Source organism: Nannobrachium achirus (genome assembly GCF_963921795.1).
Source record: "Nannobrachium achirus genome assembly, chromosome: 16".
NCBI classification, from domain to species: Eukaryota; Metazoa; Chordata; class Actinopteri; order Myctophiformes; family Myctophidae; genus Nannobrachium; species Nannobrachium achirus.
This window is the reverse complement of record NC_137823.1, coordinates 49,726,768-49,754,034: the sequence shown is the minus strand read 5'-3', so window position 1 is coordinate 49,754,034 and position 27,267 is coordinate 49,726,768. Positions and strand designations below refer to the sequence as shown.

The following is a 27,267-nucleotide window of genomic DNA, read 5'->3' as shown; positions in this document are numbered from 1 at the left end:
GAATTCCTCGTGACTTGCGTCAGTGCAACCACACTTGCAATTTCCCAGATTTGCACTTTTCGTAGTGTACCTCCTGGACTGCATCTAAACACAAACAGCAGATTTAGGAGTACTTCAAACTCTAACCAATTAAGGCGCATGTGGCCGGGCATTCAAGCCATCATGGACTAAAGGCCTTGCACAAACACAGCTGCCTCAACCAGAGGTGAGCTCAACAGATGTTATGCTTGCTCTGACCAGCCTCACCCTCCACCACTGATGTGTCTTCCACACTGAGCTGGGTAAATGCGCAGAAGAAGACTGAGAGGGCTTCACTGTGCAGCTGGTGGGGTTTTCAGTGATATTTTCAACCTGTCACTGTTCTAGGCAGTTGACTCCATGCGCCTCAAAACACCTGAGTGCCAGTGCTAAAGCATTCTACTGCAATGAGCACTATTGCAATAACAGGTCAACAGAGCCATGCATGTCCAGTTGTTCACAGCACTAGCTCTGCCCTGACTCACCTGGACTACATTATCACCTACCGGTATATGCAAGGATCGTGTTCACTGACTTCAGTTCAGTGTTCATCACCAACAGCCCAAGCTCACCCAACTATATTGAAACTGTATTCAGCACTTCCCTCTGCAACTGGATCCTGGAAATATTAACCAACAGTCTATTATTTGATTTTAGACAACCCCACCTACTCCACTTGACCCTGCTGAACACCCTCTTCATTCCTGTCAACCACCGATTTAGAAAAAGTCATACACTCCCTCATATCATCACGCCTCGATTACTGTAACTCCCTCTATTCCGGCATTAGCAAGAAAATCACACTCGTGTGAACTGAGCGGTGGAGGCTGTGTGTGTGTGTGTGTGTGTGTGTGTGTGTGTGTGTGTGTGTGTGTGTGTGTGTGTGTGTGTGTGTGTGTGTGTGTGTGTGTGTGTGAGTGTGTGTGTGCGGGCGTGAATGTGAGTGTGAATGTGAATGTGTGTGAGTGTGCCTGGCCTCAGTGGCCTGAACAACAGCGCCCCTCCATTAACATGTGTGGTCAAAAAAGGTACTTCAGGCTACAGACAGACAGACAGACAGACAGACACACACGGATACACACACGGCCACGCTATGGAGACGGTGTGACCACCGCTCAAAAACATATCCCGCCTACAGATGATTCAGAACTCGGCTGCAAGATTACTTACCAATACAAGAAAACAAGATCATATTACACCTATTCTAGCTGCTCTGCACTGGCTACCGGTGAGCTCCAGGTGCGATTTTAAAATTGTACTCATTACTAAAGCTCTGCATGGCCTGGCCCCTGCTTACATACGGGATATGCTGCCCCCGCGTGAATCAGGGCGCATCCTTAGGTCTTCTGACAAGGGCCTTTTAAAAGGCCTAAGCACTAACCTGGTAACCCTGGGCGATCGTGCTTTCGCTGCTCGGGCTCCCAGGATGTGGAATGAACTGCCAGTGGAACTACGGTTAGCACCGTCCCTGCCACGGTTCAAGTCACTTTTGAAAACCTATCTTTACACCAAATGTTTCACATAAATTGTGCCAAGAAGTGTTTTGTTGAAGTATACTCTTGTATATAGATATCTGTGTATTTTAATTGTTCTATGCTTTGTTGTGACCTTTTTGTGATTGTTTTGTGATTTTTTTTTGCTGTATGTTGTTTTTTAACCATGTTCTGTGAAGCACTTTGTAACTTTGTTTGGAAAAGTGCTATACAAATACAATTCATTATCATTATCATTCTATACTTCTTCACCCTAAACTGCAGGTGTCAGGCATATTTGCCTATGACAGATTCGCCAAAATGCATTTGGTCCTTTCGCATGGCACTTTCGCCATGGAGGAGAGTCTTTTCACCTACCCTGTCTGGCCGATTCACAGCAGTTGAAGAGCCATTTCGCCTACCCTCAGTTGACAGTGTTACCTGTCAAACGGTGACCATTACACACGGCTATCCTATGTAAAAACACACATATTCTTAAGTGCCATTTACACTGAGCACTATAACTACCAGTAAGACTCCCTAATCGGGAGATAAGCGACCATTGGTCGCTTATCTCCACAAATAGGCCAAAAGTTTGTTTTACCAATTATCAAGACATACGGGCAGTTGACAGTTTGCCATGGTTACTCATTGAAGTTGAATCTCCATATATGGAGATAACCTACGCATCACACTAAGTCTGACCTCACCAGCCCATATTTGGGCATGAGCAACTTATGTCTCCATATATGGAGATATGATGACATCACACAGTCCTCAGCCGATGATGTGGCGTGATGTCATACAATACACAAACGAGCCCTACAGTACCAGTAAGACTCCCTAATCGGGAGATAAGCGACCGTTGGTCGCTTATCTCCACAAATAGGCCAAAAGTTTGTTTTACCAATTATTACACTCTATGTGAACATTTACATCAACAAATCCCAAGTACTATGCAGAACGACCCATTTCAAGTTTTTAATGTACAACAATATTTAGAAAATAGATCTACAAGCTCACAATGCTACGCATTGTCCTCGTCCCTTATATTCCCATAGGTTATATGGAGATCTCAGTGTTTGTCAGTCCTTGTTCATGTATGCCCATATATGGACATCTCTATATCTACTGTAACAGTCCTTGTCCCTTTATGCCCATAGATGGAGATCTCTTAACTGTAAGTCCTTGTCCCTTTTATGCCCATATATGGATATTCCTGATGTCATCAGTATATGAACATATATGGGCTTTCTGATATGCCCATATATGGAGATCTCTTAACTGTAAGCCCTTGTCCCTTTTATGCCCATATATGGATATCCCTGATGTCATCCGTATATGCCCATATATGGGCTTTCTAATATGCCCATATATGGAGATCTCTGTATGTCCATATATGGGTATAAAAGGATACTTCAGGTCTGACATCAGGTTTGTTTATATTGGGTTGCTAGGTTTGACATCACAAACTCCATGGGCCATCTGACCTAGAAATCTATATTTGGGCATAGATGACTCATCGTGACCTCATCATGATTTCAATCGCTATAAAAGGACTCTCAGTGACATACACTCTCCACAGATAAAGCAGTCAACCAGCCTACCAGTCAACCCATTCTTTGATTACTTTGTACAACTAGATTAACTTTTCAATGGCATCCCCACTGGAATTGACCGAAATGTACGACAGACAATGCCGGTCTTATATGGGGGTCATTTGTGTACGGTGTGATGTCATACTGATGTCAGCAGTGTGATGTCATACTGATGCGGAGATATGAGCAGGGCAAAGGTGTGACGTGTGACGTGTGACTCAGGGACGGACGGCCGGTGGAGGTTTTGATACTAAACTGCGACCTTACGGTCGCAATAAAGGGGCAATTCTTGCCAGGAAAGAAGCATTTCTTCGACTCAGACCTTATCGCCAGGGTTGGCTTATAGCAGCTGTCGGTAGGACCATATATGGATTCTGTTAGTGTGGATCTCCTAACAGGGCATCATCTGGGATACAATCCCTTTTATGCCCATGTATGGAGATCCCTAACAGAATCCCTTTCATGCCCATATATGGAGATCCCTAACAGAATCCCTTTTATGCCCATATATGGAGATCCCTAACAGCATCCCTTTTATGCCCATATATGGAGATCACTAACAGCTAACAGAATCCCTTTTATGCCCATATATGGAGATCCCTAACAGAATCCCTTTTATGCCCATATATGGAGATCCCTAACAGAATCCCTTTTATGCCCATATATGGAGATCCCTAACAGAATCCCTTGTATGCCCATATATGGAGATCCCTAACAGAATCCCTTTTATGCCCATATATGGAGATCCCTAACAGAATCCCTTTTATGCCCATATATTATGGAGAAATCCCTGCTCTGAGTATCTGACATCAGTGTGATGTCACCTGTTTATGCCCATATATGGAGATCCCTGCTCTGCGTATCTGGTTGCTATGGTAAACAGTTGGTTGCTAGGGTAAAAAAACATGGTTGCTATGGTAAACAGTTGGTTGCTAGGGTAAACAGTTGGTTGCTAGGGTAAAACCATGGTTGCTAAGGTGGTTGCTAACGTACACTAACAGACCAGCAACAACAGACTGTTGCCACAGCAACGTACACAAAGGTTTGTGTACACATGTGGTGTGATGTCATACTGATGCGGAGATATGAGCAGGGCAAAGGTGTGACGTGTGACGTGTGACCGACGGACGGACGGACGGACGGACGGCCGGTGGAGGTTTTCATAGTAAACTGCTCCCTGACGGTCGCAACTATAACTATGTTGTTCTCCATTGTATTCTTAGTCGTGCAAGTGAACACTTGACTTGGAACACATTTTAAAACTATATTTTTTATTGCGACCGTCAGGTCGCAGTTACTACCAAAACCTCCACCGGCTGTCTGTCAGTCAGTCTGTCAGTCAGTCAGTCAGTCAGTCAGTCAGTCAGTCTGTCAGTCTGACAGTCTGTCCGTCACGTCACACTTTTCCCCAACTCATATCTCCGCCACCGTTGCCCCAATCCATGCCAAACCTTGCACACACACTCCTTGCCTGCCAATCCACAACCTCCACAACCTCCAGGGACCCCCGGAGCTCCAGGGACCCCCTTTCGCAGCCACCAAAAAGTGCAAAAATGACCAAATGACCACCCTAACGGGGCTGTTCACGGGGAATTCCCGGGGACCACCGACTCCTGGTGCTCCAGAATGGATGCAAAAGTGGTCGCACCCCTAGTGGAGGACCCCCGCCACTGCAGCGCACATAAAATGCCGTAACTCGGGCTAGGAGCGACCGGGAGAGCCGGGGCCGGTACCCACGCGTCCGCCTCAGCGGCGCCAAGACAGCCGTCAAATTGAATCTGTCCCATATAGTGCCACCATCAGTCCCATTTTTTCAAACACCTTTTTGGACACTGCTCCTACAGATTTTGCCCTAAAATCACACAAATCAGTACACAGTATGTCTACACTCATGCCATCAACATTGATCTGTCCCATATAGCGCCACCAACAGGCCGATTCTTTCAAACACATTTTTGGACACTGCCCCAACAGATTTTGCCCTAAAATCACGCAAATCGGTACACAGTATGTCTACACTCATGTCATCAACATGGATCTGTCCCATATAGCGCCACCACCTGGCCGATTTTTTTCAAACACATTTTTGGACACTGCCCCAACAGATTTAGCCCTAAAATCACGCAAATCGGTACACAGTATGTCTACACTCATGTCATCAACATGGATCTGTCCCATATAGCGCCACCATCTGGCCGATTTTTTCAAACATATTTTTGGACACTGCCCCAACAGATTTTGACCTAAAATCACGCAAATCTGTACACAGTATGTCTACACTCATGTCATCAACATGGATCTGTCCCATATAGCGCCACCATCTGGACGATTTTTTCAAACACATTTTTGGACACTGCTCCTACACATTTTGCCCTAAAATCACGCTGCGACCTGACGGTCACTTATCTCACGATTAGAGGGAGTCTTACTGGTAGTTATAGTTATTGTTATAGTGCTCAGTGTGAATGGCCCTTTAGGCTCTCCTATAGTTTACTACATATTATTATGATGGTTCTTGTGCCCTAAATACACAATCCTTGCGGTTTGACCTTATTTCTGCAGTCTTTGTGTGACCTAATACACCTGCCCGCCTGCTTCAAAGCTGTCCCAATATGACCTCACCAGAGAGAGTATAGTTGATGTCACTCTTTTTGAGGATTGCCTGTTTTAAAAAAACATTTTTTCAATGTTGACAGTATACAGTGCATGTTACATTTATCTGCATGTAAAGGTCTTGTATGATTGTGTGTGTGTGTGTGTGTGTGTGTGTGTGTGTGTGTGTGTGTGTGTGTGTGTGTGTGTGTGTGTGTGTGTGTGTGTGTGTGTGTGTGTGTGTGTCTGTCTAGTGTCTATAATCATCTTACAGAGTTTTGTCATCCATATTCTTACTACATTATGTAAAAACACCCATATTCTTAGGCTCTCCTACAGTTTACTACACATTATTATCATGGCTCTTATGCCCTAAATCCACAATCCTTGGTGTTTGTCCAGTCTTTGTGTGTGACCTAATACTGTACACCTGCCTCCCTGCTTCAAAAATGTCCCAATATGACCTCACCAGATGGCCTATTTAAAAAAAACTGTCTTTAAATGTAGACACTCTCAAAGACATTGTACGAGACTTACACCTGTTGCTCCTGTATTTGCATCTGTTTGATCTCCATTCTCCAGTAAGCCCAGTTTACTGCATGATGCTGAATGTGTGTGGTCTCTTATGCAACAGGAACAGGCAACTGATCAACACAACTATGGGAAGCACACAATAACATATACAAGCATCTGTTTTTCTTTCCACATACAAGGCTAAAAATGGGAAAACATTTAGCATTTGGTCAACCTTTAAACTAACCTCTGTATTCTGGCACAACAACTTGAAATCAATAGCTAAGGACTAATAATCTCAGAATGCAAACATTGCACTCTGCGATCTTTAAAAATGTTTGGAGAGCATTTTTTTTGTCTTTTTACAATAATATAATGGTCTACTTCTAAATATGGAATGATACTGTAGTGTAATGCTACTATTGAAAGCTATAAGTTAATTAGCCACTAGTTCTTCTGCTTTTAAATCCCTTCTGGACTATGTAGGAGGGATTTAAAAACAGAAAAACAGGCAGCACTGACATGCATGGAATTCATTGGAGTAGACAGTGACACACACACATGCACGCATGCACGCACAAACACACGAACACACACACACACACACACACACACACACACACACACACACACACACACACACACACACACACACACACACACACACACACACACACACACACACACACACACACACACCAAACATGTTTCAAAGTGAAATATCCCATGTTCTGTTGACATCCCTTATGATCCCTATTTATATAATTAGCATTATTAGAGTCAGACTTTATGGTTCATTATTATGGGTTATTTTCTTATTTTAGGCTACTTAGACTGACTAATCTTTTGAATTTATTAAAATATTAAGACAACCTTTTGTCTTTACTTAATATCAGCGGAAGCAACACCCAAAAGGGGGAGCAGCCTAGTCTCCAAAACAAAACAAAAAATAAAATAAAATGATAGAACAAAGACAAGACACAACATACTACAGTAAAGAGCCTCACAGACGAAATGCGATATTGGATCCGATCAGATCTCGTGCCCGGGGGTTTAACCATTAATATGTTTTTCTTGTCTTGTTTCTGTCGAATTGTTTTTTAGTGAAGGACATCGACACGAGGATGACCACACTACGTACTACGTACGGCAAACTGATGAAGCCACAAGCCAGTGGTGCATCTCCTGACCCGGCCAAAATGACTCCGCGGTCGCAGTGGCTGATGCGAATGTTGGATTTCCTGAAACGCCACATTCAGCATCGACCCTCAGTATCCACGGTAAGATTTTTTCGCCTATTCGCCGCCACCTCCGTGCCATATTCCATTGGTTCTCAACCTTTTCAGGCCGCGACCACCCAAAAAAACATATTTTAACTGGGGACCCCCCCCCCCACCCTGACGAGCACTACAAAAGAGCATGTTTTGCTGTGAGGATATAGATCGGCTATTTTTCACAATTTCTGCTTCTAATATTTTGACAATTTGACCAATGTAGAATTTGTCATTTATAGAGGCATTAAAAAGTCCTTTGTCATTTATAGAGGCATTAAAAAGTCCTTAAGTTGTCACTAACAAGAAATGTGCAGATTGATTGATTGATTGTTGAGTTGTTCTGTAGAGTGAGAAAACAATGTTGCACATTAAAGTTAATGAGACAATGATATATACTTATTTATTGTTTATTATTCTTGTCAAACCTTTTAGTCAGATGTTTGGTAGCATACTCATATGTGTCAAGTAATTAAAGTAATGGATTACAAATATACCAAATTGACTCAAGCCACCACAACACTGTTTTCATGAGTTTGTGTTGTGTGTTATGTTCCAGCTGAATTTGGAAATCGGAGATGCGGTTTCTGAGAATGAAGAGGATGATGAGGATTCGCAGCCAGAGCGTCCCGGCCCGCCCCGTCACGCGTCCCGTCCCGTCTCCCCTGCAGAAGAAGACTCTGCAACAGATCCAGCTCCCACATCACCGGCCCGGTCAACAACGCCGGTGCCAGCCCGGTCACCAACGCCGGTGCCAGACCGGTCAACAACGCCGGCGCCAGAATCTACGCCTGCCCGCTGGCAATCTGGGGCATGCAAAAAGCGGAAGAGAGTTGCAGCTGAGGACTCAAGGCAGAGGCTGAACTTTCTCAAACATCTCTCCGAAACAGCTGACAGGAGAGAGGAAAGGGCAGAGGCCAGATCCAGGAAAACACCCAAAGACGAGTATGCCCACTTTGGCATCTTACTAGCAGAGCAGCTGAGGCAAACTCCGAACAAGAGCAAGGCCGCTGCATTAATGGTAGAGTTTCAAACGAGGGCTGTGCAGTGCCGGTACGAGGACAACACATCACCTCCGCCATCTGCACAACCAACACCTCTGCCAGCTCATCCTGGACATCCGTTCATGGTCCCCCCAGTGCCACATTATCAGCATACATACTACAGGCCCCAGCCTCCTCTGCAGAGACTCCCTGTTGACCCTCTTTTTAGCCCCCATGGCCAGCAGAACAGGGCTCATCTGGGTTCTGCGTCGAGGCTCCTGACACCCACACCCACCATGACGCCCAGGGTCGAACCGGCTACCACTGTCGAGCATGACCAGGGCTCTGATTATACCCAGCTGTAGTCTGAGCACTGCACCTGAGCACTGTACTTTACCACTTTGTACGATTGCCACTTTTTGATACGATTGCCACTTTTTGACAAATGACACTTTGACCAAATGACACTTTTTTACACTTATTTCAATATTAGACGTGTTTGCCTTTTTTTCCATTTCAATTGTTATTTTTTGCAGTTTATATTGTGTGTGTGTGTGTGTGTGTGTGTGTGTGCTATTTCAATAAAACAAAGTCTAAAAAACGTTTGTGTTGGAAAATGGGTCATTCCAGAATTGGAGGACATTTTACCTCAATATCTAGGTGAACTACCTCTCCAATCTCAATACAGCATCAAGAAGGTATCTGGTACAGGTAGTGACAACACACTGTACTGTAGGGCAGTGGTTCTCAACCTGTGGATCGGGACCCACAGGGGTACAAGATGTACAGAAATTTGGGTTCCTTGATTCCTTTAAAATGAAACCATGTTTACATACATATATTCTAAGGAAATGGGTTGTGATTTTATAATATTAAAATGACGAAATTAAACAATTACCGCATGCCTGCAAAGACGCATCTAGGTTTGATTGATTGAAGACTTTATTAGAAGTTTGCATAGGAAAAGGTACAGTTTCATGACGGTACAGTTTACAGGTACAAGGTCTACTAAAAGGAGATCCATGAAAATTCCACTGGAAACCATTGAAGTATCTCATATAACATTGAATGACAGACAAATAGAACACAGTAGACTACTATGCAGTAGATATGTAAAGAAAAACAAAAGAAGAAAAGCCAACGACAATTGTCTAAAAGCCAACGACAATCTACAGACAACGTCTGTAACCAACGACCCAGCGCAGAAGTCCTGCAGCTGCAGTGTTCTGAGTGACTCGCTGACTCGCTGAACAGCTCCTCTTTTTGAAACAGGCGTTTCAAATGGTGATTAATATTATCTTTTACACCGTTGGTGCAAGCTAGTAATACTATGCAGAATGGGCTCTCGGCCGAACAATCCGCCTAGTCTGCTATGCGTGTTGGATTTTTTAACTGTCGGGGGCTGCGCCTTGGGAACAGTGCAGGAGACGTAGCCAGGCGCGCACCAGTGGACAAACTGCTGCAAGCAGGCCCGGTTCCACGGGGGTGCTTAGTCCTGCTAAGCACCCTCAGTTTTCCAGTGGAGCACCCCCAGATAAGATTTAGAAAAAGTAATCTTTTTTATTTTATTTATTTTTTCGTTTTGTCTTCTAAGTTAGCTAACAATGGCATGTTGGCTTTGAGAGAAACTGCAGCTTGTGCCTCCCCTCCCCACTCATTAGTGAAGCCAAAAGGTGTTAATAGTCGGCCAACAGGTAAACAAAGCCTTTGTTTGGCTCCTAAATTTGCATGCACATGACATGACATGACATGACATGACATGACATGACATGACATGACATACATGCATTCACGTGTGACGTAGGTTAGCCCCCCCATGCAGGTTAGACCTATGTTTAATATTTTTCTCAACATTTTTTTGTCAATTATACCAATTCAATTTAAAGGAGCTTTTGGCATGAGAAAACATAAGTTTACAATGCCTAAGCAAGTATCAAAATAGTAATACAATAAAAAAAAAAGTAGAAAAAGGGGAACATACCTATACAGTTGGAGGGGGGCAGGGGGTACAGCATTGTGTAAACAGGGCTATGTCACATGTTGTCCTAATGTACATGTTATAGTCAATAAGGCTATAAAGTAGCAGTATGAAATATGAAATACCATTCCTTTTGCAATTTGTCTTTGGAATGCTTTCTGCATAGTAATAGCCTACTGTGTTTTATTTGTCATTCAATTTAAACTAATTTAAAAAGGACCCCAATTTAAACAAGCCCAAACTCCCAAAGACCATTTTATATGTGTTTGATTTGCTATTTTATTCACTGAATAATAACATGAATAATAAAATGTCATCCATGCCAATCCATGCCAGTGGTGATGACTGCATTCAAACACGCACTGACATTTGGGGCCTCAACTGCTATGTGCGAGAATGCTTTTTCCACGCTGAAGAATGCATTTTCTGAGCACCGACGCAGCATGCTGCACACACGAAAAGCCAATCTGATCCAACTGGCATTCGAGAATGACCTCAGTGTTAAATTCAGAGATGAATGGATAGCTGGGGACCCACAAGCCCAAAAGCTCAAGGAATAGGATAGGACCTGTGATTTTCTGCCGTACTTTTTATTTCTGTTTTATCTATTAGTTTGGTCATTAAGGTCCACAGAATGAGAGGCCTGCTCTGCCAGAAACATCGCGAAAAAAGGTTAGCGTGGGAGGAACTTATCAAGATAATATAAAATATAATAATAAAACAAAGCTTCCGATTGTTTTGCTAATGCTAGTAGTGATGGTTGGTTTAATTGTCTGGCTGTCGTTGCCTGCGCAGTGGGCACAGATATAGACACCCACTAAGCAATTTGGGGGTTAAATCGCGTTCAAATGACGTCTTCGCCGTAACCGGACGTCTAGCTAGATCCGGTCTGTGACGAGTTTAAATTTTAAAGTTTTTTCACCGGCTAGTATAGACTAGACATTGTATCACCGTCATTTAAACGCCGTGGCCGAAAGTAGTGAAAATGTAGTGAAAATGATGGCAGCAAGCAGGGTTTAAAATCACTATTCCTTGGTTCTGAGCGCCGTATGCTACCCGAACCACCGCAGCTGATCGTATTTGTAATGATTTCTTACACTGTTATTATTTGACACTGGGAGTCGACGGGGTTCGAACTCCTGACCTTCTGTTAATGAAACCTGTGCGCTACCGCTAGACCACGGCACAGCTTGTTACTTATATGTATTCCAGCAGCTATTAGTAGTTGACATATCGCCTCCCGCTGTTCGTTTGAGGTCGGTGCATTTTGTTTGACAACACAAACTAACTTAATTTATATTGATGCATAGCTATAAAACGATTTTATTTAATCATTATCGTATGGTGGGGTGGGGAGACATGTCTTGTGTGTTTGTGTCTGTTGGTGTCAGAATGAATTATGTAACTCAGAGAAGTAATAGTATGCTGTCATAGCAGCACCACGGCATTATGCCATTATTTATTACACTTTTAGAATTTTTCAAAGGTATTGCCCAGCACGTCTTTTAGACGGCTATAAGATGTGCAATGGCCAGAAAACTGCTCGGTGGATGCAATTAAACTACAACTATTAAGGTAGAACCGGGATGAGATACTGTTAGCATCTGATAATGAACAACTTGATAAAAATGTATTTAAAAAAAAAGATGGTCTAACACACGTTTGTCCAAAACGGTGATATATCGTTAAATGGAAGCGTTCAGATGATGGCTACAACTCAACTAGACTATATAGTGAAATTGGCTCTTAAAATTACTTTAGTCCAATATTTGAAAACCAGGTGTGGATATTAAAGCTGTTTTTTTAATCAACAAGTATGGAATAATGGATTAAATGTAATCAGCTACAATCGGTCTATAGACAGACTGACGATAGACGGTTCAAATGAGGGCTAAACATAACCATTGGGCTAAATGACGGCTAGTGTTTACTGGGCAGGCTACAGGGGGCGCCGCTGCAGCTGCCGCGCTTTATTGGACATTCATTTTTTTTAAATATATGGGCATCCTTCACTTAAAAGGGGGGCACCCTCAGCCATTGTGGGCACCAGCCGGGCCTGGCTGCAAGTCTGTGACATTCTCTGTCTTCAGGAAACGTTCCTTCCTAAACAGGACTTGGGGCAGTTAAACTGTTTTAATGATGAGTTTCATGGTGCTGGGGAGTCCACTACTGACCTCACTATGGGTATTGTGAGGGGTAGAATCCCCGGAGGAGGGGTAGCTATAATGTGGCACAAAAAGATGGACTCTATGATTAAGGTCATTAGACTTGACACTGACTGGTGTATAGCAGTTGAGTGTAGAGTCAACAACAAAGTGTTCACTATTCTTAATGTCTATACACCTTATGAAAGTCTACAGAATGAGGATGAATACCTTAATAGGCTAGCTTTTATTAACTCTTTTATCTTGGATAATCAAAATACCAGTGTCTATGTGGTGGGTGACATGAACGCTGACCTTGCTGATAAACACTCATTGTTTGCTAAGCACATGATTAATTTTTGTGAGGAAAACAACCTCTTATTATCTAGTCAGTTATTGTTACCTGCAGAGAGTTACACTTACATAAGTGAAGCATGGCACACAACGTCATGGCTTGATCATTGCATTTGTACTGCTGATGCGCATGCTAATTTAAAATCTATGGAAATAATCTATGAGGCATCAATGTCTGACCATGTCCCTGTGGTATTGGTGCTTGATGTTGACAGACTTCCTGAAATGACCAAAGAGGTTAATAGTGCTGTTAAAACTAAACTAGATTGGTCCAAACTTTCAGATAATGATATTCTGTCTTATTTTGGGAGAACTAATGAGCTGTTCAATGTTCTACTGTTGCCCTATGATGCAATTTTTTGTTCTGATGTGAATTGTAAAGTTAATACTCATAGCAAGGACCTCTGTACCTTCTATGACTGTATAGTGGGGGCTTTGTATGAGGCCAGTAGTTCCTTGTATATTAAAAACAAAAGTAAGACAAAGGTTAAGCCAGGGTGGAATAAGTATGTGGCAGCTCACCATACAGAAGCTAAGCAGGCCCATAAGGCGTGGGTCCTGGCTGGTCGCCCCAGACAGGGACCAATCCTGGACCATAAAAAGATGGCCAACATGCAATATAAATCAGCGGTGCGTTACATTAGTAAGCATGAAGCTAGTATGAGAGCAGATTCCATGGCAGCTAAGCTCCTTGGCAATAATGTAACTGGGTTCTGGAAGGAGGTGAGAACTCTGAACAGGAATGCTGTATTACCTTGCAACATGGAGGGTGTTTCTGGGGAGAATAATATAGCAGAGCTATGGAGGGAGCACTACTCACATGCTTTTAATTGTGTCAAAAGTGACACTTATAAAATTGACAAGATTACCAATAGCTCTGCCACTGGTGTCTCAACTAATGAGGTCCGTAAAGCTATTGAACAGTTAAAGGATAACAAAGCCAGTGGCTCTGATAATATCACTGCTGAGCATCTTAAACGTGCCAGTCCAAAGGTAGCTGTTCTTCTGGCTATATGTTTTACTGGTCTTTTGACACACGGGGTACTGCCAAATTCCTTGCTGTCTGTTACCCTGGTGCCTGTTATCAAAGACAAAGCTGGCAAGGTTGGGAGCTTGGACAATTATAGACCTATTGCTCTTGCTAGTGTAATGTCCAAGGTCCTTGAAAGAGTTTTATTAGATCGACTTTCTTCTTTTTTTGATACTACTGACAATCAGTATGGGTTTAAGGCAAAACATGGTACTGATCTCTGTGTGTATGCTCTGAAAGAAGTCATTGAAAAATATAAACGTCAGAATTCCTCTGTTCTAGTGGGGTTGGTTGACGCGTCTCGGGCCTTTGACAGAGTCAATCATCATAAACTGTTTTTAAAGCTTAAAGAAAAGGGTGTTCCTGATAGCATCATTCGCATCTTGTCATACTGGTATGCTAACCAGAGTATGCAGGTCAGATGGGGTAGTGGGGTCTCTGCTCCCTTCTCTGTTAGCAATGGCGTCCGCCAGGGGGGATTACTTTCTCCCGCCCTGTTCAATTTATATATGAACGATCTCTCTGTGTCTTTAAATAAGTGTAAAACAGGTTGTAAGATTGGGGACACCCTAATTAACCATTTTATGTACGCGGATGACCTGGCAGTAATATCTCCCAGTAGTGCTGGGTTTCAACATTTGCTCGATGTGTGTACAGCGTATGGTTTATCCTTTGATGTCAAATATAACGCTAAGAAGAGTGTTGTCATGACCTGTAGGACGAGGGATGATAAAAATCTTTCATTTCCATCTTTCTACCTGGCAGGCCAAGTGTTACCTGTATGTAGCAAAGCCAAGTATTTAGGACATGTCATAAATGACCAGTTGACAGATGATGATGATATGTATAGGCAGCGACGAGCATTATATGCTCAAGCTAACATGTTGGGGAGGAAATTTCATTTCTGCTCTGTTAATGTGAAAGCTAACCTCTTTAGAGCATACTGTACTCCTTTGTATACCGCCCCCCTGTGGGTTAAGTTCAAGAAAGCAAGCATGCAAAAACTTCAGGTTGCCTATAATGACTGTTTACGTATACTTCTGAGAAAACCTAGGTGGAGCAGTGCTAGTGAGCTGTTCTGTAACCTGGGTATAAGCACTTTTCAAGCTCTTCGGAGGAATTTAATGTATAGATTTATGGAGATATGTGTCGTTTGAATGAGTCGCAAAACTCGATTATTGGGTTGTTGATCAACCCCTGCCTCAGTACTACCAGGTACCAGTCTCCTTTCTGGGAACACTGGTACGATTGTCTTGTGTATAGATGATGTTTTATTTATGATTCTGTACAGTTTTATTTTATTTTATGAGTTTTTATGTGTCTTGTTATTAATGGACCCTGTGTCTTCTAAATAAAGTTGATTGATTGATATATGGGGAAAGGCTTTCGTGAGGCGATAGAATACACTGCCTTGTCGCCAAATGACTGCGCAGAAGAAGAAAAAAGAACGCTATAGGCTATAACGTTTTTGAACAAGTGATTACAACAAGGGAGAGAGTAGGCTAAAGTAAAAAGTAAGTAGGCTAACTAGACCAGGTCACCTGGTTGTGCCAGACCCGCAATGAAAACTAGTATGGCACTGAACTAACACATGAACACACAGGATTTTATAGTCTCAGCAACAAAGCGTAGTGAGCTTGTAGATCGGCTGTTTTCACTAGTATGGCACTGAACTAACACATGAACACACAGGATTTTATAGTCTCAGCAACAAAGCGTAGTGAGCTTGTAGATCGGCTGTTTTGACTAGTATGGCACTGAACTAACACATGAACACACAGGATTTTATAGGCTGAGCAGCTGGAAATGTTTGTGAGCTTGTAGATGGGCTGTTTTCACTAGTATGGCTGTGGGGCAAATGTTTTGCAGCACTGAACTAACACATGAACACACAGGAATTTATAGTCTCAGCAGCTCGTCAGCCAACTCAACTCAGCTGGTCCCGTACAGGTGACGGCACTCAAGGCAATCAGCCGAGCAAGGGAAGGGAGGGGCAGATGAGCAGTCAGAGGCAAACACAGGCACACTGAGGAAAAGAGGGACACTGAGGAAAAGAGGGACCGACCGACCGACCGACCGACCGACAGACCGACAGACCGACAAAGCCTTATGTAGGCCGACCCCCTGGGTCTGGCAATAATAAAAGTGTAGGCTGTTCTATTGTGAGGTGACAGAATAGCCTACACTCTGCGCAGCCTAAAAAGGGAGGAGCTGGCTTCATATAATCTGAAGCAATCCCGTGAGCTCATTCAGACGACAATAATTGTAAAGGATTCCTACCCGATGACCCGAGAATATCAAGCTTTTTTGATATTATCTTGAGTGCTCCCGACGAGTCCCGAGGTCATAAAAAAGCTAATTAACATAATCCGATCGTGTCGGGGTACTGTTCAAGCCCAAGACCGATTCCGGGGCCGACCAACCGATTTTCCCGGGGGGTCCTCCCGAAATCTGATCGGGGATCCTCGGCCCCGAGATCGGCTCAATGTGAACGAGCCTTTAGGTGTTATTCAGTTTGTTGATAGGCACTCCTAGGCCTGACCAGACCAGAGCCATCCTAGGCTAGCTAGCTGGAGGCCGGAGCTCTTTAAATCCTCAGGTTTTCCCGCCCCAACACCTGCAGTCTGCAGAAGACAGTGTGCGACACACGTGTGTTTGATACAAACTCGAGTCTCTTGTACTGTATGTTGTTGTATGTAGGCTACTTGAAACATGAAATAAACAACAGGCCTATTGCCTAATAGGCCTAACATGGAAGTAAGTATAGGCTTGCTTGCTTGCTACATTAGCGTTGGCCGTTGTTGGCAGTGGTATCATGGAGTTAAAAGGCTAAAACAGCTCGACCACATCATGCAGTCAGTGCACACTTGAAAGAGAAGTTAATTATCTTCACAACGAGCTGCCTTCGTCTTCTTTAGCTTAGTGCTAGTTGTTCAGGTGAGTTTGCCCATACCAGATAGCTGCTCTGCTTACCACAGCTGACATGTGTCTTTTCACTTAGATTAAATTGTGAAACTTTTTGATTGTGACATATTATGCAACACCATGCGCGCGTGCTACTTCAGTGCAGGTCAGTGCTATAAGTGCTGCATGTTTTTCTCTTTTTAAATCCCTCCAGCATGGTCTAGGTGTGATTTAAAAACAGAAAAACTTTGACTAATTAATAGTAGACCTAAACTTCTAGTAGGCCTGGCTATCATTCCATATATTTAGAAAGAAGTAGGCCTTTTGTTATAAAAAGACAAAAAAGCTAGCTGCGTCATTGTGAGTCATTTCACTGTTGTCACCAAATGTCCTTATATGAAATCAGTCAGAACTCAGAACTGACAGGTGAAGGTTTATTATTATTAAAGCCTCGCCTGTTAGTTCTTCTGAATAAAGAGCATCAGCTCTCAACAAAGTGATAAAGACGACATAAAGTGACATTTTCACATCAAGGACCCCCAAATTGATAGGCTATAATTATGTATTTGCCACTAGTAGACCCAAAAAAAAAATCACTTTTTTTATTTTCAATATTTGTTTGCCCCAGAAAAGTCACTTGCATTGTGATGTACTGGCTATTTTCAAATACCTGAAGTTAAACTGGTTAAATTGTTCCCGTTTTTGCTGGGGACCCTCTGGAACCCCGTCAAGGACCCCTGGGGGTCCCCTGACTGACCCTACTTTGAGAATGACTGAAGTCTAAAGGCTGACTGCTACTGCAGACTAAAAACCTGTCATAAAAAAAACCTCTGCTGCCATCTAGTGGAAAGTGAAGTCAGTAGCTCTACACAGTAATCTCTCATTACAGTTGACCACAGTTTACAGACCAGTTGGGTCAGCTCTCTATACTTGGTTAGTTGACCACAGTTTACAGACCTAACAGTTGGGTCAGCTCTCTATACTTGGTTCGCACCTTTTCTTTCTGTTTACAACAAATCTCTTTTTCTGAAAACAGCCGATCTACAAGCTCATAACGCATCAGGTTGTGAGCGTTTAGATTGGCTTTGCATGTTTAAAAGAAAGGACAAAATAAAACAATGTGTTGTTGTTGTAAAGAAAATGCTATTATTATGCATTATCATATTCTTTTGTACGTGCAATTATGGAAGTAATTATGGCATAATCCAAGCCAAGCGAGCCAGGTGTACGGAGGATGGAGATGACTGGAGATGTCACCAGAGGGCTACAATGTCTACATTGAGTTTAGTCCGGGTCCTCAGAATCCAAATCTTTGTGACCTTTTTTATACAAACTACTTGAACCTCCATAACCATCCATATTCGGAGGACTTTAGCCGAAAATAGCAGATCTACAAGCTCACAAAGCCTCGCACTGTGAGGCGTTGTGAGCTTGTAGATCGGCTATTTTTGGCAAAGATGTTTGGTGTAGAGGGGGAAAAAGAACAGACTAAGTACAGAGTGAAAGGTAAAGTTTATTAAAGTATTGACGGTTCAAGTGGTTAAATATCAGAAAACACAAATTGACATGAATCCAAAACACACTGATGATTGTGCTGTCATACAATGAAACTATATGGAATCTATTAACAGGTTGAGGGGGTCCCTGCTTCATCTCTATCTCAACTAAGCGGTCCTTGGCCTGAAAACGTTGAAGACCCCTGGTTTAGTCCATGACATCACTTGCACAACTGAAGAAGACATCTCAAGGTAGGAACCTGTTTTTTTTTTCTCTTCTTCTTCTTCTTCTTCTTCCTCTTCTTTTCGTCTTTCTTTGCTGCTGCTGTTGCTGCTGATTGTGTTCAGTATGTTGTGTATGTGATTCAAGCTGTTGCTGTATTGTTATCATAATTATTTTGTTCTATTGTTATGTATTACCCAATGGCTGGGTGGCAATGGAACCTTTCAGTCACTGTTTCTGGCTCTGACTGGAGTTGAAGGCTGGTGTGAATCTACATCTACAGTGTGTTGTGTTATGTCTGTTGTTGAAGGTAGTGAGTTGTGACAGGGTACACACTACTACAGTATACGTATAATATTGTATAGAGGGTATGCACATGCATAAAGTGAATGGCAAATTGAGTGGCAAATCGAGTGGCAAAGTGAGTGGCAAAGTGAGTTTAATGATGTTTAACATTGTTTAATACAATCAGATAGGACTTTTCTGTTTGGATGTATGGCCCAGAAAGTCGTTTTTTGCCACTCATAGGCTTTCCCATAAATTCCGGGTTTGATGATGATGTCACCCGCATACCCTCTATAGTGACAGGGTGGATGTATACTGATGGTGCATATGATTGGCTTGATGGCAACACCTCGGTTTATGTCTTTCTTTCTTTCTTTCTTTCTTTCTTTCATTTGCTGCTGCTTGTGTTGTATGCTGTGTAATAATGTGATTCAAGCTGTTGCACACTGCATGTGCACAACATCCTGCATCCTCATTCAGCATGGCAAGATATGATTTTTGCCTGTAGGTGATGGTTATTTGACTGTGGTCTTACATACAATATTCCCCAACACATTTCCAGTAGATGGCAGTATAGCATAAGACATATCTGAAGTATTCAAGGATCTCTTGGCCCACAGTGCAGCAACCTAGTCATATGCAGCATATATAACATCTATTACAAGCACAACATAATTTGTTAGGGACGTGCAGAGAATGTTAGAGAGGCAGGGGCTGACATTTTTAAAAGGGCATTTTGGTGAAAATATCGAAAATAGCTGACCTCCAAGCTCACACGGTCAGCTATTTTCGGTCCTTGATATACCACACTGAACTAAGCATAATCAAGTGAATACTGTAGATGTGGCGTGACGGCATGGATTTCTACACAGAGAGGGCAATTATTTCAACATAAGATCATTCAAATTCAGGAGAGTTTGGACAAGGCAATTCTCTTGAATGCTGCCTCCAGGTATGGCATGGAAAGAGGGCATTTGCATTTCTTTCACCATAGTAAAAACTGCATTCATGGTGTGGAGAGGGCACTTTTTACACATGGATTAAAGGGCAAACCCCCTTTGATTTCTATGTGTGCACGTGCCTGCTACAGTCCATGCATATCCCTTGTATGAACTATTTTCGATCTGTTTACTTCAAGTACCACCATCTAACCACCAGCTAATAATGATAGTGTATCTAATATGGTGTACAATTAATATTATTCCTGCATAAATCAATAATGTATGTATGGCATTAGAGCGTATGGGTTTTGGGGGTTAACATTAGCAGACAGCTTAGTCACATCTGCATTGTGATTGACTGTGCATGGCACATACAAAAACATATCTGTTTTTTTTACTAATATATTTAATACCTAAATTCAGGACTCATTCAATATCAAGTTCATCTGTCCAGTTGAACTTCCCTTGGGGTCATATATCTGCTGACCCAGAATAGCCTTATCATGTTATCTGCAACCGGCCTATGATTTACCCTCAAACAAACACGCACACACGCGCACACACACACACGCGCACACACACACACACACACACACACACACACACACACACACACACACACACAGACAGACACTTGTATAACATTGCTGACGCACAGAAAGCGGTTGAAGTCCACAGTTATGTGCGACAGTTGGCGGAGGTCACTGGCTCAAACTCTGTCTGTTCTTTGCCCCAGTCGGCCTGTGTCACTGTATCGGTCAAATGCTTACAGGGAAACAGAAAATACATTCCTCTCATTTACTGTATCTGTTTAAAACGTGTGTGTGTGTGTGTGTGTGTGTGTGTTCCTAAATCAACTTTTATGCCTGGTTTATACGCCATACAGCAGTGTCGCTTTGTGAGCATATTTTTGGCTGTGCAACACCATTGTGCGACAAGTTTTAACCAGGCATTAGGGCACTGATGACTAGTCAATTATGCAAATGTCAAAGACAAATGCATTAATGGCACAATTTACTAAAACTACACTGTTTAAGTTACAATTACATAGGTCCCTTCTGGCTGAAATGTGAGGAGGACATTTTCAATGTTTTTTTCATGTAACTATAAAAAATAACTTGTCGGGTAAGACTTGGGTATAATAAAGTTAAACATCTTTTATTGAAAACCAGACATGGCAACATAAATCTGAAACAATTTTACAATTTACAGTACATCATGAATTGTTAACATACAGTATACATATTTAAGCATACCTTTAGTCTCGTTTGTTCCATATACATTAAAACTAGTACACATGACTCCAAATATACAAATAAACTTAAATACCATTAAACTGTGTTACAGCAATATTAAAATGGAATGTTCAGTTCCGACACTAACGCCCAGCCGCAGACTAACGCCCAGCCACGGGGCCCTGTTACATTATTGTGAGGTGAATGGAAGACTACGCGAGGGGGACTCGGTTGGCAAGCAAATCTAAAGGAGCCATTCTTCTGAGTACACTTTCTTCTTCTGTTTGTTGTAGAGTCTCTCTGTTAGTCTGTGACATAGCAGCACTGCTCTCTCTCTCTCCGTCTTCTCCCAGCATCTCCATTATCAGTTAGGACAAGGGTAGGACAAGGGCACAGATTTTAGTGCTACGTCTACGTCTATCCCTTCCCCTGACTTCAAAAGGCAACTCCCCCTGCAAACAGGCAAAGTAGCTGTGGTGGAGTCGAGGGAAGAGTGAACTCATTGTAACTTGACAATGTCATGGCAAACCCAAAGATCTGAGCTCCAATGAAAAGGGGGAAAAAAATAAAGGCACCTTTGAGAGCAAAAGCATCCCCCCTCTGTAACATTCAGCTTTAAATATCTCCCTTTTCTAAAACGGAACAAACACAAATGAGAAGAAACTAAAGCACCAAAATGAACATCGTCTCCATGCTACTCAGGCAAACTCCACTGACAGGCCCCCTGTGGGTGACAACCGAGACATGGGTAGAGGATGAAAGAGTATTATTATCCTATGAAGATGAAGCTGTTACAGTCAACTCTTCCTCTTCTGAGAAAGTGTCTGAAAAGTGTGTGCGAGTGTTTGTTTTGTGTGTTATGCTGTGTGTGACATCGTGTGAGAGGGCTGTTCAGCTGCCTGAGCTATGTGCAAAATGTTCGCCACTGTCGCAAGGTGGGGTCGGGGTTCTGGGGGTTGGAGAGTGATACCGTTTTCTGTCCACTGTGGAGGGTTGAACAGTTTGTGCAAATCAGAACCATTTGGTGAAGGACAATTGTTGTTGTAACAATCGCTCATTATATATGATATGGCCGGCGTTCTCCAGTAGTCCTCTTGTTGCGGAGAACTGGCCAGCAGAGGATCTATTGTAAATACGAGTGTATACGTGCGGTGTATATATACGTAAATGCACGTTCCTTGTGGATGCAGATGCAGATGCAGTTGTGGGGATGGGATCAACAATGTCAATGTCCATCATCCAGATGGGAAGTTGGGAGGGGTCAAGATGCAAGTCTACAGACACAGTTCATGTCCTATGAAGAATCCCACTGGAATATGAGATCCTATATGTCCTACATTGGTGTCCATAGAGCATGCCTGTGTTGAAATCCTATAGGTAGGAGTCCATAGAGGGAGCGTAGGAGAAGCCAAGGAAGGCCTCGGCAGCCTCTTTGATGCTGGCTGTGACAAGGGCACTGTCTGGAGAACAACCGATGGAGTTTGGCACTGGCTCGTCTGTGAACTCGGGGTCAAAGTGCCGCAAATCATTAGGACCCGTCTGAAAGGAGGGAGAAAGAGGGGGGAGGGGTTTAATATATATATATATATATGTTTTAGGCACGGACTTCAAGCGAAAAAGCCTCTTTATTTTATTTTTATTTTATGTATTTCCTATTTTTTTGCACGTAAAAAAAAAAAAAAGAGAAAAAAAAAAGATATATAGTTCTCTGTTCAAAATCCCTTATTATAATTGTCTTGTTTATTTATTTATATGTAAGTTGTGAGTAGGTGCGAGTAGTTGCTGATGCAGAAAATATCAGAAGTCAGTGCGGTCTGCATATCGTCACTGTCTGGCAGAAACCTTGTATCTCCAAGTTTCAAATTTGTATGTTTTTTCGTAAAGTAAAGCCCTGCTTCATCATACAAGACTGTCGCACAAGACTTGTGAAAATAGCCGATCTACAAGCACACAACGCCTCGCACCGCGAGGCGTTGTGTGCTTGAAGATCGGCTATTTTCAGTATTTTAAATCGTTTTTAAGCACAAAACGAACAGTTTTGGACATACAAGTTTTCCACCGACAACGACGATATCGTAGTCTATAAAAGGAACGTACCACATTGGGGTTGAAGGGAGGGGTAAGCTTCTTGGCATTGAGGTCGTCCCAGTTGATTGGCGAAAAGAACATGTGGTTCTTAATCTCAGCCTGAGGAGAGACCAAAGAGGGAAGGAGGTTAACTCAGGTGGTGGTGATTCGGCATTTAAAAAAAAGCTTCCATTAAAACAGGCTGTCATACAATGTCATCTCACACACGCAAACACTTACAAAGTCATCGGCGCAGCCCAGCCTCTTTGTGCGGTCCTTCTGTAGAAGACCCTCCAACAGGTTCCTGGCTGCGTTGGAGATATTGGGTTTCAGCTGCAGCGGTTTGTTCAGAATGTTGTCGTACATCTCTGCTGTGTTACGGCTATAGAAGGGAGGCTGTTGACAAGACAGTAAACAATAGATCAACATTTTGTCCCAAGACCCAGCGAGGATCGTGTTCACATAGAGACAGGACTTTAATCTGCAGTTTGGCCTGACAGTATAATGTATAATAGAAAGTCTTGTATATAGAAACAATGTCTTGTATGTGTACACAAGGCTTAAATCACAGGGGATTACTTGGTATTCTGCAAGCTAGCTTTTCACACCAACATTCCACATACATATAATGTTTGTATACTGTATATATATGATGAAGTGTGGAGTCAAACTCACCAGGCCATAGAGCATCTCGTAAAGCACAGCTCCTAGACACCACCAGTCTACTGTCCGGTCATACGGCTGCTTGTGTAGCACCTCAGGAGCCAAATACTATTAGGAAAGAGAAAGGGATGAGTTATGTTTATGCTTTCATTATTGACGAATGAGACACAAATTTGCAAAAATTCACAACTGAGTTGATCTTCTTTAAAATGGACATTGTACGTTTTTGAAACTATGATAAGTCCGGAGACAAGCGTGGTTACCTCTGGCGTTCCGCAGAAGGTGGAGGTGGTCCCGTTCTGCTCTATGTTCTCCTTGCACAGCCCGAAGTCTGTGAGGATGATGTGACCCTGGGAGTCCAGTAGAATGTTCTCTGGTTTCAGGTCTCTGTAGACGATGTTGAGGGAGTGGAGGTAGCCCAACGCGCTACCGATCTCTGCCGTGTAGAACCGTGCCCTTGGCTCCAGGAAGCAACGCTCTCTTTGCAGGTGGTAGAATAGCTGCAGGAGAAAGGTCGAGAAAGGGGGAGGTTTAGTTGCGACACTCTCATTTGGTGCATACCAGTAAAATGATACAATGAAGTGTCCGATAATGAAAACAGTCACATTGTGTGTGCATCTGGGGCATTCCCTAATATTACCCTGGAGGAAACATAACGACCAGGGAGAGGAAATGAGTGCAGAAGTAGGGACAGATCAGAGCAGAGAGGCGGCGATGCAGATAAATGGACAGACACGAGGGACACAACAGGATGAGAGGAAGAAAGAGCGAGAGAGAGACCAAAGTATATAAAAAGGTGATGAGGAAGACGGATTGGAATGAGGGCAATAGGTGAAGGGAGAGAGTAGGACGATAGAGAGAAAAGAGAAAGGAGAGAAGGAGGGGAAATGTGGTGGTTTCCTGACGAGGGCCATATTTAATCAGTTCTGTCTTTGGTCGTCCAACAATCACAGGAAATAAGCTCTATTAAACATGCGCACACGCGCGCGCAAACACACACACACACACACACACACACACACACACACACACACACACACACACACACACACACACACACACACACACACAGCTAATTCTGGCTCAAGTCGCTGCTTCTATCCCTCCCCACCCAATGACTTCCTGAGAGGTGTTTCCTTTAAAAAAAAGACTGAACCACAGCTTCTATTCTGCTTCACATGACAGGATATCCCTGCTGTTTGTCTGTCTGTGCACCCCCCCCCCCCCCTCCACTCCTGAGTCTGCACAATGTGTCTATCTTTCTCTCTCTCTCTCTCTCTCATCCTTTGATACCCTTTTGCTGATTCTCCCTTCATATGTCCTGTGTTTCGCTGTCTTGTAGCTTCTTTTTTGTACATTTAACATCCAGCTATACTGATCAGCCACCTTATGTTCCCTGTTGCTTTGCTGCATGCGCTCACGGTATTGCTACACCCTGACCTCCCCCCTTTCTTTCTAACTTCCTTCCAAAGCTAACGTACAGTATGCCACCTTTCTCCGTTTTTCTTCCCTCTGAAAAACCTTCTTCCCAGCACCTCGTTTAGTCCCCTTATCGTCTTGTTTTCCTTCCTAGTTTAACAGCTCGTTAGCAACGGGCCGTAATAATAATACATGGAACTCCTAGAGCACTTGCTCTAGGTACTCAAAGGCGCTTTATAAAATGAGATGAAAGCAGGCTAGCTCACCTCTCCACCATTGATGTAGTCCAGGACGAAGTACAGTTTGTCTGCCGTCTGGAAGGAGTAGTGTAGACCGACCAGGAAGGGGTGCTTCACGTTCTTCAAAAGCACATTCCTCTCCGACATGATGTGTTTCTCCTAAAGCAACGGGGCAAACAGCAGAGGTTTGATGAGGCGGAGATGCAGGAGATGGTGTGCAATTGCATGTGTTTCACTTGATTTAAATAAAATAGGTTTTAGTGCGCGTCTCTATTAACGTGCCCTCACCTCCTTCTTCTTGAGGATGGCTTTCTTCTGTAGGACTTTGACAGCGTAGAACTGGTCATCTGAGCGGTGTCGGGCGAGCAGGACCTTGCCGAAGCTGCCTTTGCCTATGACCTTGAGGAAGTGAAAGTCACTGGGCTTGGCGGTGGGATTGGAGGAAGGACCGAGGTTGATTTGCTGGGATGGACTGGGCTGTAAGGTGAAGAAGACAGGGAAGGGTGGAAGAAGGAGGATGGAGAGTGAGGAAAGACAATGAGGTTAGAGTCCAAATAAAAAAGCAAGAAACCCAAACATAGCGCACTGATTTAAACAGGGGGTTGACGAGTGCTGTGCACAGCACAAACAATGAACAATAAACAATAGAGCGTATGTCCGTATATTATTTTATGGCATACACAAAGGAAGAGCCACACAATACTTCAGTGTTTACGTCACTGGTCATGCCAAAGAGCTTGCCATCAACACTAGTTGAACGATCAGCTGATGTTGAAAAGTGCATGGCAGCGGATGTAAACAAGCTGAAGTAAAGTAAAAGTGCACATGCACACACAAACAGAATGAAACATCAACTTACAGGAGGAGAGGGGTTTGCGTTCATGAGCTCTGCATCCTGTGGAGGACTCAGGTTCAGAATAGACTGGACCTCAGGACTGAAAAGAAAAGAGAATACATGCTTAACTCAGATTAAATGTAATAACACAACACAAAATGTAATGACACCCTTACAGGCAAGTATTTACAGTGATCTCATATGGAAGTTATACCGAAACTCATATTGAATCATCCATCAAAATAGTTTCTCAAGAATTACCGTAACACATAAGCCTGCTCCCACAGTTTTTGAGTGAAAGAAATGTACAATAACATGACTCAGATGGTACTCACTGCTTGCACGCGTAGGCGTTTGTGGCTAGCCTTTGAATGAAGTCGTTCAGGCCCATCCTCCTCTGTTTCATGAAAGCTGCAGCATGAGAGAAAAACCAAAACGAGAAAAAAATATGGTTTAGTGTAATAAATACAAGGCAGTAGTACAACATACAAGGCAGCTCATTAAAGTGGCCTATCTTGATTTGATTCCAGATGTCCTACAGTGTCATTATCCACACCTGAGAAAGATGACACTAGTCCTTTGCATTTAGAGTAGGTCAGTGCAGGCACTTCTGTTGTTCTTTTGATTGTCATTGTTGCAATTGAAAATAAATGTGCGCTCACAACAAAGACTTCAAAGCTTAAGTGATAACTTTGTTGCTTTTGAGGTCGCTTTATAGAAGGCCTGCCGAGGGAGGAGCTGTGATTTCCCCGCACGGCTCCGCCCCCTGGGGAGAGTCCTGCACGTCACTACTTAGTGGGAGTGTCCCTCTGTCAACATTTCCACTCAGCTGATTGGCCCACGAGAGAAGGACCGTGCTCCATCTCGATCAATCACTGGCCGCTGCGCGCTCCCACGCATCACTGCCGCACCTCAAGGTACATTTGTGTCAATAATGGGGAAAAGGTAAAGCTACTCATTTGCAACCAGGGAACCTATCAGCGAAATAACCGTTTGTAGGCTTACTG

General features: G+C 43.1%; 1 protein-coding gene across 2 annotated transcripts in view; it reads right to left on the bottom strand.

Moving 5' to 3' along the window:
- Window positions 1–20,939: 20,939 nt before the first annotated feature.
- sgk1 (serum/glucocorticoid regulated kinase 1) overlaps window positions 20,940–27,267 on the bottom strand; it is a gene marked incomplete at its 5' end in the record, with an annotated part of 56,064 nt that continues 49,736 nt past the window's right edge. The window contains 10 exons of one of the 2 annotated variants that reach the window (XM_080744539.1): window positions 20,940–22,576; window positions 23,135–23,224; window positions 23,345–23,500; window positions 23,780–23,875; window positions 24,031–24,267; window positions 25,453–25,584; window positions 25,714–25,902; window positions 26,285–26,360; window positions 26,596–26,671; window positions 26,817–26,932. In XM_080744539.1, the coding sequence (XP_080600665.1) occupies window positions 22,409–22,576; window positions 23,135–23,224; window positions 23,345–23,500; window positions 23,780–23,875; window positions 24,031–24,267; window positions 25,453–25,584; window positions 25,714–25,902; window positions 26,285–26,360; window positions 26,596–26,671; window positions 26,817–26,892 (1,296 nt within the window). In that variant the 3' untranslated portion in view covers window positions 20,940–22,408. Of the gene's footprint in view, window positions 22,577–23,134; window positions 23,225–23,344; window positions 23,501–23,779; window positions 23,876–24,030; window positions 24,268–25,452; window positions 25,585–25,713; window positions 25,903–26,284; window positions 26,361–26,595; window positions 26,672–26,816; window positions 26,933–27,267 lie in introns of those variants that run through there. The other variant, XM_080744538.1, reaches the window with a different exon arrangement.